Source organism: Equus quagga, chromosome 5 (assembly GCF_021613505.1).
Source record: "Equus quagga isolate Etosha38 chromosome 5, UCLA_HA_Equagga_1.0, whole genome shotgun sequence".
Lineage (NCBI taxonomy): Eukaryota > Metazoa > Chordata > Mammalia > Perissodactyla > Equidae > Equus > Equus quagga.
Genome location: NC_060271.1, coordinates 21,460,748 through 21,477,056, shown reverse-complemented (window position 1 = coordinate 21,477,056; position 16,309 = coordinate 21,460,748). Strand labels below are relative to the sequence as shown.

The 16,309-nt window shown below is 37.2% G+C and overlaps 1 protein-coding gene across 1 annotated transcript in view; it reads left to right on the top strand.

Annotated features, from left to right (window-relative positions):
• Positions 1–269: 269 nt before the first annotated feature.
• The window catches only part of LOC124239335 (protein argonaute-3), a 105,233-nt gene continuing 89,193 nt past the window's right edge, over positions 270–16,309 (top strand). Inside the window, exon 1 of the mRNA XM_046661057.1 lies at positions 270–611. Coding sequence (XP_046517013.1) covers positions 593–611 — 19 coding nt within the window. The 5' untranslated portion in view covers positions 270–592. The remainder of the gene's footprint in view (positions 612–16,309) is intronic.

The window sequence follows — 16,309 nt, the reverse complement described above, 5'->3', positions numbered from 1 at the left end:
GCACTAGGGTGGCGCGAAGAGCCCAACCCCTCCGGGTTGTCTCCGGCCGGCACGACCCAGCGGAGGACCGCGGGAGGGCCGGCCACGCCCCGCCGCGCGTAGCCCAGGCTCCGCCCAGGCCCGGCGCCGGCTCCCCGACACCTCCCCTGCGTCTTCCGCGCCGGCCGTGCTCGCACCGACGTCGCGCCCGCACGGCTTGGGGCGGAGAGGAGAGGCTTAGACGTCTGGAGAGCCGGGGCAGCGGAACTGACGCCAGCGGACTTCCGGGGGCAGCCCCGGGGGAGGTCGGCGGCGGCGCCGCAGTCGTGGAGGGACGGTGGGAGCGTAAGCGGCCGCGGGCGACGCAAGTTCCGCAAGGAGCTCTCCTTGCTCGCCTCACGCTTCTCCTTCCTCTCGCCTAGTCGCGTGCTGCTTCCCGACCGCAGCTCTTCTTGTGAGAGCTTTCGGAGTGCGGTTGCTGAGGAGAAGCCGTCGCCACCCCGCCTCGGGGCCGACTGACGGTGCCTGTCGCGCCGCGTCGCCCCCTGCGCCGCCTCCTTGCCCCCAGCGGCGGGCGCCCTTCTCACTGGAAGCACTCCCCCCAGCTCCATGAATGGAAATCGGCTCCGCAGGTGAGTCCGAGCTGCCGGCCCGGTCGCTGGGGCTGTCCCCGGAGCCCCGTCGCTCCCTCCGCCCCGGCCCAGGTGCGCGAGGTGAGCGCCGTCCGGGCGGCTTTGCCTCTCCGCCCCCGCCCGGCCCCGCCGCCGCCCCGCGGCCCCGCTGCAGTTCCCTGGGGCCCTGAGTAGGCGAAGCTGCGGGAGCGCACACTGCTTACAGGATTGAAGTTTGGGGTTCTCTAGGCGCTGTTACTCTCTTTGTGAAGTCTAGAACGGTTTGCCATCGCTTTTGTTATTCCACTTGAAGGTGTAGCGGTGTGCGTGTCCTTTAGCCGGGTTGTGTGTCCCATAGAGGCACTGGGCGGCCAGCCCTCTCCCTTACTTACCCCTTAAGGTGGTTGTGGACATAGTTGAGATAACGGAGGAGAATTAAGTGTGGCATAGGTATTAGTGCAACGTCAAATGCAAGATGGCATTTCTCCCATCCCCGAGTTCTCTTCTGATGTTTGTGGCAGCGTGGTGTAGAGTTCCTGAGGATCTTGGAAATGTCATATCAGCCTGGATCACTGCTTATGTGAGGGGGTGGATCTTAAAATTGCTGACAATATTTTTTTTTCGTTCCCTATTCTGTAGAGAAGCAGTTGTTATATTCCTGGAAATTTGGCGATTAGGAAAACTGCTTTCTCTCTTTGGGAAAAACGACACTCTTGAGAAAAATAGCATCACGGGCAGTACTTATCTTAAAAAAAGAAAAAGCACAGTGTTATGGTTCTAAAGTAATTAATTGAAGGACATAAAGTAGGTGTTACATAACGGTTTGCTTTCCGAATGATCATGCTTGGTATGTTAAATTTGAAAGTATGCTCCATCTAGACCGTCACAAATATATAAACTAATTTTCAGAATATTGTGTGTGAGGGGGGTGTCTTGTTACTAATAGTATCACAAATCCGTGAATTTCATATCTCATTTTTCCAGTTTGGGAGGGACCTAAATATAAGATAAGAAAAACTTACATAAAAGAATCCAGTGACATAATGATGATAAAGGATTTGTTGATTAGGGATGGGGAGAGGGCTTTATTAACAAGTTTTGTTATATAGAATTTTCTTTAATCAGTTTCTACCATTTCTCTTTTGCATGCCCCATTTTTTGCCTTCATTTCTTTTTAGAAGGGAAAGCTTGTCTAGATTGTGAAGAGGTTTAGACTCTCAGTTTTTATCATTGGTTTGTGTATGTCTGAAACTGTGTCCTGCCTTAGGTTTTTAATTTTCTACTATACTAGTTAGAAAATGTGATAATTCAGGGCTTTAGGTGATTTTTACATAACTGTCCTATTGTCAAGCCTGGAAAACAAAATGTGAAAGTTAAACACTTTGCTAGTCATCTTAAAACTTTTAAAGATATTTCAAAAAATTTTTTTAGTTTTCTTCTTTTTTTCCTTTGGGTTTTTCATATGAAATTACGCCCACATATATGGACAACATCTTAAAAAATACTTCTGAAGTCAAACCACCTAACCAACTGATCCACCTAGCCAAATATGATTCAGTAAATGCTCCTTTGAATTCTTGAGCTACAGATAAGTTTTATCTCTTCTTTCTACATGTGCCATTCCCGAAATAGATACCCACTTAATTGTCTTCACATCTGGGGAGTTATAGTTAGATTTATCAACCATATGCTTGGTCATCTTGAAATGCAAAATTTAGTCTTCAGTGTAGTTTATACATGATTGACTGTAACCTAATAATAAAGATAAGTATAATTTGGCTCAAGATTGTCATCATCAAAAACAAAATTTTCAGGTCCACCATGTGACCGAGCAGTTAAGTTGACCTGCTATGCTTTGGCAGCCTGGGGTTCGCCAGTTTGGATCCTGGGCACAGACCTACACACTGCTCATCAAGCTATGCTGGGGCAGCATCCCACTTAGAAGAACTAGAATGACCTACAGCTGGGATGTACAACTATGTACTGGGGCTTTGGGGAGGGAAAAAAAAAAGAGGAAGATTGGCAACAGATGTTAGCTCTGGGCCAACCGTCCTCACCAAAAACAAACTAACTTTAAAAAAGAAACAAAAACAAAATTTTTATTCTTCCCGAGACTTGCATGTACTTGTTATGCTGCACGTGAAATTGAAGGCATAATTGGGAAAAATGTAAAACTGAGTTTTAAGTCAAGAATTTGACAGATACATACTTTGGTTTATAAATTTTAGATGTAAATGTTCTCTAATAGTCACTGTTGGACCTTGATTCTCCAATTCTGTCCTAGGTTTTTCTTTTGTGTGGAGATTCTCAAGAACCACCTTATGACAGGGTATTTTAAATTCTAGTTGTTAGGTGGATACATAGAAAAATTTGTTTACATTAGAGGACTTTGAATACAAATACTATTTAATTGTTTCTTCGTGAGTCATTCCTCACTAAAAGTTAATATTTGTCTATTCTTCCCTTTCACATGAAACATTTTAAGTGATTTTTAACGATGTCCTGTACAATCTACTGATTTAGTACTGTGTGAACTTTGATTTAACTGAAAAGGCCGGCACAGTTGATTTTTAAATAATAGTAATCAGTAGTTCAGCATCTGTGCCTGTAACTCAGTTAGGGGAACTTCTGATGAAACTCTGTTTTTTAGTTGGAGTAAGAGTATATGTTATGTTAGTTCCAAAGAAAGTGGGAATAGGGGAAGCAGAAATGTTCATTGAGATATCACTTCTCCTGATATTTCTATCAGGATCTAGAGATATCCTAAAAAGTAGGACCATACTATTCTAGTCTGTATTTTTTTTGAAGAAGAAGAAGATTAGCCCTCAGCTGACATCTGCCACCAATCCTCCTCTTTTTTTGCTGAGGAAGACTAGCCCTGAGCTAACATCCATGCCCATCTTCCTCTCCTTTATATATGGGATGGCTCCCACAGCATGGCTTCACAAGCAGTGCGTAGGTCTGCACCTGGGATTGAAACCAGCGAACCCTGGGCCACCAAAGCAGAACGTGTGAATCTAACCACGGTGCCACCAGGCCAGCCCCTCTAGTCTGTATTTTTAGATAAAGTCAGACTACTGTGTAGGGCAGAAGGAATTGTACTACCTCCCAATGGAAGAAAAACGTTTATTTTCACCTTAAATTAATAATATGCAAATTGATTTAACATGTTTGGTAGTTGTCCTATACAATCTTGCAAAAGTGAATAGACTGTTTCTTAGTTATACTCTTAATGTGTTTGAATATAGTTGCTTTAAGGCTCTACATTTCTTTAATAATAAAAATCAAGAAAAGTCATATGAGAACAAATTCCAAAGGAACAAAAATTACATGTATGAAATTAGATTTGAATGAGATATGGATAAAAGTGGTTTCAAAATACTAAAATGTATAATGCCATTAGGTTCTCAGTTTAGTATTTAAAATAAACAATCTTCTTTAATCACTTTGTGAAATGTTTTTATTATATAAGTTTTCTCACTTGTCGATTTTTGTCTTGAAGAAAAATATGTCAAAATGCTGTTCTGTCTGGAGAGCATGAACTTTGAACGTGGTTTTTCTACTTGGTTGTCACTTAACTTGTGGTGATGTGGAGTGGCCATTATAACTTTTTTCCTAGTATTTGCTGCTCGTGACTGACAGTGGGACTTATAAAAATGTGCAAGCCTATTTTGATTTTTGTTTTAGAATTTAATTTCTCTGACAGTGATGGATCATTCTGAGAGAAAACTGAAAAGGAGGCAAGAAACAACTTTTGTCTTCTAAACAAGGACTTTAAAGCAAAGGAAGACAAGAACATACATATAACCCTCAAATGTAATTTGATTAACATGATGAAGACTTTAAAATTTATCCATGATTCCATCACCCTGATATAACCCCTCTTTAAATTTTTAAACCAAATTCTGAATTAATAAATCTATTAGTGTAAAAAATTTTAATGAGTTAAGTAATTTAGAAAAGTGGTTAGAATGAATGAAACGATTTCTAGATGCTACTTCCTTTTGCTCTTAGGAGAATTTTATATAGTAAACTGATAATTAAGAATTAATTTATATTAATTTCTGTTTTCCAATGAGAACATTGCATTTGTTTGGTTCTATAAGCCTGGCCTGATAGTATGCCTGGGGCCCTGTAAAGGGGACATTTCCTGGAAGAGTTCTCTGTTGTATATGGAAAAACCCTAGCTCTGAGTAGAATTCAAGCCAAGTTGTCATAAGCTGTTGGAGTCTGCTTGAATACTATGTTGCTTCATATCACAAACATCTTTTTTCACGTTGGTTTCACTAGTCTCAAAATGCTTGAGAGTCCACCTGAAAGATGAACTAAATAAATATTTTGTTCATCTAACAAAACATTTTCTCTTTTAATATTTAAAACTAAGATTTTCAGTAATTTATGGGATTTTTTCCCTTGATGGATGGGGGGAAAGGCAAATACTCTGTTTTCAGGAAGGTAAAACTAAAAAGATAATTTATTTAAAAACAGTATCCTTTCCAAACCTGTTTAGTCTGTTTGTTGGGATGAACAGCATTCACCAGACATTCCTACTTCTGATTCAGTTGTCTAGGATACTCAATAGACCCTCGTTCTTGGCTCATTAACAAAACAGATGTGAGAAAGAATATTGTGTGGTTTTTCAGCCATAATGATTATGCTGTTAGGATACATGAACAGCCTTTCTGTGTTTGGAGTTTTTGTAGTTTTCTGCCATTGTCTGTGTTAATATTAATGACTCTTTGGCTAGCCAGTGCTTAAAAAAAAAAAAAAACCTATTGAGATTTAGCAAACCTTATCACACAAACTGATGCTTTCTCTTATATCTTAAATGTGGGCTTTTTGTGGTTTGGTTACAATAAAAAAATCATATGCATTAGTCTCAGAGCTCAGTTTAATGAAATAACCTGGAAGAATTCTTTGTTTCACTTCAGCCAGTTTTCTGCATTGTTTCTAAATTGTCAAATTCTTGGGGAATCAGAAGATATCTGTAGAATATAGATATGGGATATTTTTCATTTGTGGAAGATGTTTTCTTGCAAAATTTTCTCAGTTGTGGGCTTATATAATACTATTCTTGAGTAATTACCAATACTTGATATTTTAACTGATTTCTAAATCTTCTAACAAGAGAAGTTCATTAGTGTATCTCTGAATTTTATAAAAGGTTCAAAATTTCTTTAAAAAAGATTAAAGAATAGATTGCAAAAATGGGCTTACACCTTAGTAATGAAGTCTTTTTGTTGTTGTTTTTAGCAACTTCTGGCTTCTAAATTAGAACTTGATCTCTATCTGTATATTTGACATAAAAATGGCATTACTCAAAAATTTTCTACTATTTTTGTTTGGGTGCTCAAAGTTTTTCAAAAGCTACCCAAACTTTAATTACAAAATAATTCTCAGAGCATTTCCATAGTGCTGGGACTACTTGGGTAATGTCCCATCTTGTTTTCAAAGGGGAAAATGACTTTTAAAAAATTGTTCCCCATACTGCCATCTGAGAAATTTAACCCTCAATAAGCTGAATGTTCTATATAAATGATTATTTAGCTGTAGTGCATATAGTAAATGTAATATAATAATAAGTGCAGCATGTTTGTGCAGGTTCATTGAATGAATAGATAGAATTAGTAGGTAAGAGGTTATTACAATTTCATGCTGATATTTACTAGTTAGCCTTGTAGGCTTAACTAGTAAACAGAGGCATTTTATTATGTTAAATTTAGAGGTCAACACAATATATTTATTTTTTCAAAACAAAAATAGAAGTCTTTCTGATTATAAAAATGCATGTTTATTAAAAAAAAAAGAAAATGCAGTTAGTGCTGGGGACATAGAATATTAAATAAATGTTAAATGAAAAACAATTTGTGGATCAGAGGAATCTGAGAGGCTTTTATAACTACAAAAATAAAAAGGCAAAGAGAACATTTGGGAAGTAAAATCAAAAAAAAAATGCATGTTTATTATTTTTAAAAAGCAAACAATATAGGAAAGTCTAAAATACAAAGTGGAGATAATATGATCCCATCCTCCATTGTTAATTTTTTCTTGTATTTCTTCCCAGAACATCCATCATCTGTCTGTCTGTCTATCCCTCATGTTAATTGTTTTTAACTTGTTTTTTCTACTCAATGTATCATGGACTTTTTTATATTAATACTTAGAGCTATATAGCAATATAATAATTTTTACTGAGCACATAGCATTTAATTTTATATATTAATCAGTCTCATTGATAGTGGTTTAGATTTTTTCCATTTTTTTTTAAAGTTATGAATAAAACTTTGGTAAGTATCCTCGTACATATGTCTTTATATGCTGGTCCAGTGATTGCTTTAAGATAAATTCCTATAAGTAGAATTGTTGAAACAAGAGGTATGCCATGACTATTGAAGAAAGTTCCCAGTGAAAATCCTCAATATGGTAATAGGCTGTAGATGCTGTAGTTGATTTTGATTTGTTTACTCTTTATTTTTCATAGGTTAACATTTGCTGTAGGCTGTTATTTAGTTTTAGACTTGCAGCTAGTAAGTGTTAGAGTATTAAGTCAGTGAACAGTATACACACACATATGCTTTGAAAATGTGTGGTTTTATCTTTGAAGTATAATGTGGTTTGTTGATATTAGCCAGTACTTACTATAGCTACCAAAAGAAAAATTTGAGATGCAGAGAAATTCCAGGTTGTCCTTTGTATTTCTGTGTAATTACATTTTCAACTCTAATGGGTAATATATGTATTTGTTAAATAACTAAAATATGCTTCACTGGAAGTATAATTTATTATATTGACTGAATGCTTTCTTCGATTATGTTAAAATATTTTTTGGATACTTAAACTCGATGATGATTATTTTATAGTTACTAATGGTAGAGTTCTGTTCTATTGCTTATTCATGAAACAGAATTTTGATTTTTGCCAGTCTGTATAAAAAGCACCAGGCAAAATAATGATGATGGAGAAAAAAGTTGGCAGTGCGATACAGTGTAAAAAGCATGGGTTTTGGAGACAAATCCTGGCTCTCAAATTAACTGTGACTTGATAATGATGTCATTGTAGGTACCTCAGTTGTGACAAATATACCACTCTGGTACAGGGAGGTTGATAGTGGGGGAGGATGTGTGTATGATGATGGGCAGGAGGCATATGAGCAATCTCTACCTTCTGCTCAATTTTACCATGAACCTAAAACTGCTCTAAAAAATAAAGTCCATTAAAAAAAATTAACTGTGACTTTGGGCAGTGAAGTTAATCTTTCTTAACCTTAATTTCCTTATCTGTACTATGGGATGGTAAAAAGACATTAAGTATGCAAAGGAAATGCTACTTCCTATTTTTTAAGACATTTTATTATGGAGAATTGAGGATATATTTGTATACAAATAGAAAGAATTGTGTGATAAACTCCCCGTACCCATCACCCAAACCCAACAATTGTCAACCTATGTCCAATTGTGTCCCTTCTACTTTCCCCGCTCCTGTATTTTTGAAGCATAGTATAGACATAATACTGTTTCATTCATAAATATCTACTATGTATTTATAAAAGATTTGGACTATTTAAATAAACTGCAGTACTATTATCACAGCAAAATAATAGTAATACTTCTTTGTATCAAATACCCAGTGTTCAAATTTCTACTTGTCTCAGATATTATACTTTTTTTTTTTAACAGTTTGCCTTTTATTTATATATTTTTTGATTTTTGAGTCAGGACCCAAATAAGTTCCACACATTGTGATTGATTGGTATGTCTTTTTAAGTGTCTTAATCTTCAAGTTTTCTGTCCTTTTTTCCTCCCCCTTCGATTTATGGATTGTTTGTCACAGTCTGGATTTTGCTGGTTCCATCTTCATGGTGTAATTTAACATGTTCCTCTGAATTTCCTGTAAACTGCTAGAATCTAAAGGCTTGATCAGATCCAGGGCATTCTTTTTGAACTTACTCCAGTTAGCTTTTTGTCCCCACAACTTCACTGAAATTGCTCTTACCAAGGTCAGCAAAGAGTTTGCTAAACCCAGTAGTCAATTCCCAAATCGTCATTTTATTTGAGTTTTCAACTGCATTTGATCAAGTTGCTTCCTTCTTGAAACACTCTTTTTTCCACTTGGCTTCCTGGGTACCACTCTCTCCAGGTTCTCCTTCAACTTTATTGGTTATCACTTTTACACTTCCTTTGCTGTTCCCTCTTTATCTCCCAAATCTCTAAACATTGAGAATGTCCTAGGGCTTAGTATTTTTCTATATCCTACCACAGTCTGGGTGATCTCCTCTAGTCTAGTGGTTGTAAATAGCACTAATATGCCGAGAACACTCATATTTACATCTCCAACGTGGACCTCTCCCTTAAACTCCACACTCATCTAATTGCCTACTAGACACCTACTTGTATAGACACCTCGAGCTTAACATGTCCTAAAAATCCTGATTTCCTATCTAAACTTGCTTCTATCACTGAATTTTTCCTGTCTGATTAAGTGATACTTCCATTCTTTCAGTTGCCTAGACCAAAAAACCTTGGGAGCTCTTTTCTTCCATACCCCACACCTTATCCATTAGCAGTTCCCATCAGGTTTACCTTCTAAATATTTTCCACATCAATATCATTGCCGCAGTTGCTACCACCCTAGCCCTAGTCAACATTATCCTTTGCCTGCACAGTCAGCCAGCCTACTAACTGATCTCCGGCTTGTACCGTTTGTACCCTTACATATAATTTTTAATATGGCAGCCAGAGTGATCCTTTTAAAAAACTTCAGATCAGAATGCTTCTTGACTCAGAAGCCTGTTTTGGTTTCTCATATCTCAGAATAAAGTCCAAAGGCCTCATCATGGCTTACAAATCCTGTATGATCTGATCTCCCATATCTCTGACCTCATCTCTTACCATTCTCTCTGTTGCTTATCCTGCTCCAGGCATGGTGGTCTCCTTGCTATACATCAAACATCAAGCAAGCTTCTGCTTTTTCCTTTATACTTGATTTTTACTCTGCTTGGAATGCTCTTCCAGATATCTACATGACTTGTTCTCTCACTTGTTACTGTTTTCTGCCTACTTGTCACCCTTTCAAAGAGGCTTTCTTTAACCAGTCTATCTAAAATGGTTAACTGCCTACTCTGTTTCTTCTCTCCCCGACACACACAGTTTCTATTGCCTTAACTTATTTTATTTTTCTTTATAGTAGTTACTATGAACCGATTGGCAAAAGGGAAATACAACATAATCTGCCCCCTCCACCCCATAAAAGCTTCTTGAGGACCAGGTCTTTATTATTACTAGTAAATTATTGTTCACCTGAGCCTCACCAATGCTTGGCACTTAGAGACAGTCAATAAATATTTGATGAACAAATTAAGAAGTCAGTGAATGAATGACTTAATGACTGATAGACATTCAGCAATTGTTAGTTTGTGTATAATGTACTGGTTAAAAATGCAGGCTCTGAAATCAGACCACCTATTTGCAAATCCAGGCTTTGCCACTTTCTAGCAGTGAACGTGTTTTTGATCTCCCTGTGCTTCAGTTTCCTCAGCATAATATAGTACCTGCCTCAAAAGTTAGGTTGTAAGAAATCATCTAATGTATGTCAGATATTTAATGCTCAATACATGTTAGCTACTGTTGTTGTTGATGTTGCTTTCCTTAAATATTAAGATGGGATATTGCCCAGTATATTCTGAACTACTTAAGCAAAGTAACTGTGACTTATTAATTAATCTATATATCTATAAAACGAACAGAATTGTTCAATAAATAGCGTAGATAAATGACCTCTTATGCTTCTGATTTTTAAAAAATTTGTCTATGGGGACAATGAGTTTTGTAAGAGAATGGGGGATATAGAACAATAAAATGTTTTTAAGCTAATCTTGATGGTAGTCACATGTAAATAAAACAGCAGAAAGTTATTTGTTAACACATAAGAGGTTTTTTAAAATTGTAATGCCTAATGCTAGAGAGGGTAGGAGAGAGAAATCTGGCGATAGTAATGTGTTCGCATGCCAGATTGTCAGTAAATATCCAAAGTCAGAAACATGTTTCTCTTTCTGTGCCCTTTGACCTGGCAGGTCTACTTCTGAAATTTATCTGAAGGAAAAATTCTGTGTGCCAGTTTCTCTCTCTCCCTTCCCCCAATAAAACAGTAGGTGCTTGATGCAGGGAAATGCACTTAGTGTATTTTATGACATGTTACAGGTGCTTATCAATATTTGTTGAACAGTTATTTTTTTTATGACTTATGTGTCAGGCACAGCTAGAATGTATAGGTGGTTTTATCTCATTTTTGAAATAAAATAACTGAACTGGCCTCAACATAATAAAGGTTGTATGTGACAAGCCCACAGCTAACATCATACTCAACGGTGAAAAGTTGAAAGATTTTCCTCTAAGATCAGGAACATGACAAGGTTGCCCCCTCTTGCCGCTATTTAACATAGTACTGGATGTCCTAGCCAGAGCCATTAGGCAAGAAAAAGAATTAAAACGCATCCAAATCAGAAAGGAAGAAGTAAAACTGTCACTATTTGCAGATAACATGATATCATATATAGAAAACAGTAAAGACTCCACCAAAAAAAACTGTTAGAACTGATAAACAAATTGAACAAAGTTGCAAGATACAAAATCAGTATACAAAAATCTGTTGCATTTCTGTTCACTAACAATGAACTATCAGAAAGAGAAATTAAGAAAACAGTCCCTAGGGCCAGCCCCGTGGCTGAGTGGTTAAATTTGTGCACTCTGCTTTGGTGGCCCAGGGTTTCGCTGGTTTGGATCCTGGGCAGGGACATGGCACTGGTCACCTGGCCATGCTGAGGCAGTGTCCCACATGCCACAACTAGAAGGACCCACAACTAAAAAATATGCAACTGTGTATTGGGGAGATTTTGGGGGACTAAGCAGAAAAGAAAAGATTGGCAACAGTTGTTAGGTCAGGTGCCAATCTTTAAAAAATAAAGTAAAAAGAAAACAATCTCATTTACAATAGAATCAAAAACAATGAAATACTTAGGAGTAAATTTAGCCAAGGAGGTGAAAGATCTATACATTGAAAACTATACAGCATTGATGAAAGAAATTGAAGAAGACACAAATAAATGGAAAGATATTCTGTGCTCATGGATTGGAAAAGTTAATACTGTTAAAATGTCCATATTACCAAAAGTGATCTACAGATTCAACTCAGTCCCTACCAAAATTCCAATGGCATTCTTCACAGAAATAGAGGAGCTTTGTAACATAGTTTAAAATCAAAGAGTGTGATGCCTCCAGCTTTGTTGTTCTTTCTCAAGATTGCTTTGGCTATTCTGGGTGTTTTGGGGTTCTGTACCAGTTTTAGGATTATTTGTTCTATTTCTGTGCTTGATATGTCTTAAGTTTATTAAGACCTGTTTTGTGACCTAACATATGATTTATTCTGGAGAATGTTCCATGTGTACTTGAGAAGAATGTGTATTCTCTTGCTTTTGGATGGAATGTTCTGTTTACCTGTTAAGTCCATCTGGTCTAACGTGTCTTTTAAGGCCGAGGTTTCCTTACTTATTTTCTGTCTGGGTGATCTATCCATTGATGAAAATGGGGTATTAAAGTCACTACTTATTATTGTATTGTATATTGTATTGCTGTTCTCCCTTTAGATCTGTTAATATTTGCTTTATATATCTAGGTGCTCCTATGTTGAGTGCATAAATATTTACAAATGTTATATCCTCTTGTTGGATTGACCTCTTTATCATTATGTACTCCCCTTCTTTGTCTCTTATTACAGTCTTTGTTTTAAAGTTGATTTTGTCTGATATAAGTATAGCTACCCCAGCTTTCTTTTGGTTTTCATTTGTATGGAATATCTTTTTCCACCTCTTCACTTTCAGTCTGTGTGTGTCCTTACATCTGAAATGAATCTCTTGCAGGCAGCATATAGATGGGTCTTGTTTTTTTAATCCATTCAGCTACTCTGTGTCTTTTGATTGGAGAAATTAGTCCATTTATATTTAAAATAATCATTGATATGTATGTACTTACCGCCATTTGGTTAACTGTTTTCTGGCTCTTTTGTAGTTCCTCTGTTCCTTTTTTCTTCTCCTGCTTTTTTCCTTTGTGATTTGATGATTTTCTTTAGTGATGTGCTTAGATTCCTTTCTCTTTTTTTTTTTGAAGATTTTATTTTTTTTCTTTTTTCTCCCCAAAGCCCCCCAGTTACATAGTTGTATATTCTTCATTGTGTGTCCTCCTAGTTGTGGCATGTGGGATGCTGCCTCAGCATGGCTTGATGAGCAGTGCCATGTCCGCGCCCAGGATTCGAACCAACGAAACACTGGGCCGCCTGCAGTGGAGTGCGTGAACTTAACCACTCAGCCACGGGGCCGACCCCGATTCCTTTCTCTTTATCTTTTCTGTATCTACTATAGGTTTTTGTTTTGTGGTTACCATGAGGTTTCATTACCTTTTCTTTAACACCAGCAGCACATCCCCTTTGTTGACACTCAGCAGGCTTTTAAAAACTTGTATATGTGATTGCTGATATTCTACCAGTTGCATCAGAGTGTAACTTAAAACTTTTCTCCACATGTCGTCTTGCTTTTTTTAAAAAAATATATATATATATATATGCAGGGGCTGACCTGGTGGCATAGTGGTTAAGTTTGTGTGCTCTGCCTCGGTGGCCTCGGGTTCTTGGGTTTGGATCCCAGGTGTGGACCTGCACACAGCTTGTCAAGCCATGCAGTGGCAGTGTCCCACATAGAAAATAGAGGAAGATTGGCACAGATGTTAGCACAGGGACAATCTTCCTTGCAAAAAGTGCTGTATTGAGTTTTGGAGATAGTTTGCTATATGAAAATCAAGAGTTATTTTACAGGGAAAAATTAGGTTCTATGGGGTATGCCTGTAATTATCAGGCCAAAATGGAAGGGAAATGGAAATGGAAAGACATAAAGAACATAGAAGCCACTTTTTCCCTGAAGGTGTTTGCTGATCGTGGACACTTTAAATTTTGATACCTGAAGGTGAGGGGAACAGAAATCAAAGCACATAATGGAGAGTGTACAGGAGACCTCCCCTGCCATTAACTGGGACCCTAAAATGCTATACTCAAAGGTGAGAATAATCTTGAAGTGGATAACCCTCACAGAAAGCCTAAAATATTGAATTTATTCTAAGTTGCACTGGACTGTTAGTGCTCCCGGGCACCTGACAGAAACAAATATAGATCTTTCCTTGAGAAATATATTATACAAAATAATTTGGTCTCAAATTATTTTTTAAGTACACTGACCACACAGTCTGATAACCAGATATATATGCTAACGTGATACCATGTGCAAGAAAGACAACAGACAATAGAAACAAAATGACAGACTTCAGATATTGAAGCTAACAGATGCACGTTATAAAACAAATATTTCTTAAAAAGTATATTTAAAGACCTCTAGTAGTAACTTGGCTGGATATAAAATCCATGTATACAACCTACTGAGGGCAAATTTTAGAGGTCTTTGAAAAAGAAAAAAATAATTAAATAACAGAAGAAACCTCCCTGAAATATTGATCTCAACTGAAAATTGGACATGTATTATGTTCCAAGCAAACCTATCAAAAAGAGAACCACACAAGGACATGTTCATGTATTCTCAAGTCTTAAATATATAAAGAATGCATACAGAAAAAGTAATCCACATAGACCAAATGCTAGAAGACAATGTCTATGGAAATTTGAAGATAAAACTGTTGAATGTATGGGTTCAGTGTCAAACCAGGTTGTGTATGAAGGTAACAGACATTCGTAAATGTGTAAAGACTTGGAAAATATATCCCCTAGGTGCCTTTTGGTAGAACACTACTTAAAGACATGCATTAGGATAATGAAAGATGAATTTGAAATATCAAGAAGAGAGACTTTCAGAGTTGGAAAGCATGGGTGGTGAGCAAAGAAACCATATAAACTTAAATACGTTAATTTATTATCCACTTGTTTGTCCTATAAAGAGATATTTTCTCTGTAGTTTTCTAAAATGATGAATGTTTGGTTATCTGTTACCGTATTGGTGGATTAAAAAAACAACAGTTTATCATTTCTCGAGATTTGGTGGCTGGAAGATCAGCTGGTAGTGGAAGGGAGTGGGGAAGAAAACGTCTGGGAAGTCTGGGCTATTCTCCACTTGGGCCTTTCCATGTGGTAGGTTGGGCTTCCTCACAGCATGGAGGCTAAGTAGCATTCCAAAAGGCAAAGGCAGAAACTGCAGATTTCTTAAAGCTCAGTCTCAGAAGGTACAGAACATAACTACCTCTGCATTCTCTTGAAACCCAAAGTCAGCCCAGATTCAAGGGGAAAGGAAAAACTCCACCTTTTCATGGAAGGAATGGTAGAGATTTATAGCTGTCTTTCATCACTACGTGAGGTATTCAACTACTGATTATGATCTCTTTCCAAGAATCTAACTTGGAAAGGGGTGGTAGAATGGGCTGAATAAAACTTGTATGTTCCATTAATTGGATACCTTGTTCCATTAACAAGGTAAACTTTATCTTGATTTTTTAAAAACAGGTTATAGCAGCATATGATTCAAAATTCGTAAAGATATAAAGGGATTCACAGGTGTTTCTGCTGTAATATGATATGTGTAATCCTGATAAGCCAGCCAGTAAAAACCTATGCAACTTTGTAATTAGAGTATAATAAAAACAGTGAAAAATTTAATAAAAATAACAGCACAGTTAAACAGACATGTTAAATTCGTAATGATTGGAAAACAGTCTGGCAGTTCCTCAAAAGGCTAAATAGGACCCAGCAATTCCATTCCTAGGAATCTACTCAAGAGAAAAGAAAACTTGTGTCCATATAAGGGCATGATGTGAGTGTTCGTAGTAGCATTATTTATAATAGCCAAAAAGTAGAAACAACCTAAATGTCCATCAAATGGTGAATGGATAAACAAAATGTGGATTCAACCAGCTGTATATCGGAAGGCCTGTGATGGTTGCATCTGTACTGAAGATGTACAGACTTCTTTTTTCTTGTCACTATTCCCTAAACAATACAATCTAACAACAATTTACATAGCATTTACATTGTATTAGGTATTGTAAGTAATCTAGAGATGATTCAAACTATATGGGAAGATGTGCATAGGTTACCTGCAAATACTACACCATTTTATATCAGGGACTTGAGCATCCATGGATTTTGGTATCCGGGGGGGGGGGGGGGGGGGTCCTGGAACCAATTCTCTGCAAGTATTGAGGGACAACTGTACATTCAAACAATGGAATATTGTTGGGGAATAAAAAGAAATGAAGTAATGATACATGCCACAACATGGATGAACCTTAAAAACATTATGCTAAGTGAAAGAAGTTAGTTATAAAGGACTGCATATCATATGATTCCATTTGTATGAAATGTCCAAAATAGGCAAATCTGTAGAGACAGAAAGTAGATTAGTGGTAGCAATTGTCTGGGAGTGATGAAGATGTTCTAAAATTTATTATGATGGTGGTTGCACAGTTCTGTGAAGATACTAAAAGCCATTGAATTGTATACTTTAAATAGGTGAATTGTGTGGTGTGAATAATACCTCAAGAAAGCTGTTAAAAAAATATATTTCTAAAAGGGAAAAAAAAAAGTCCTAATGAGTAAGTACTACTACAAGCATAGGACTTTACATTAAAATCTTTTGAAAAGATGATGGTGGCCTGATAAAGTGGGATCTAAGGAAGATT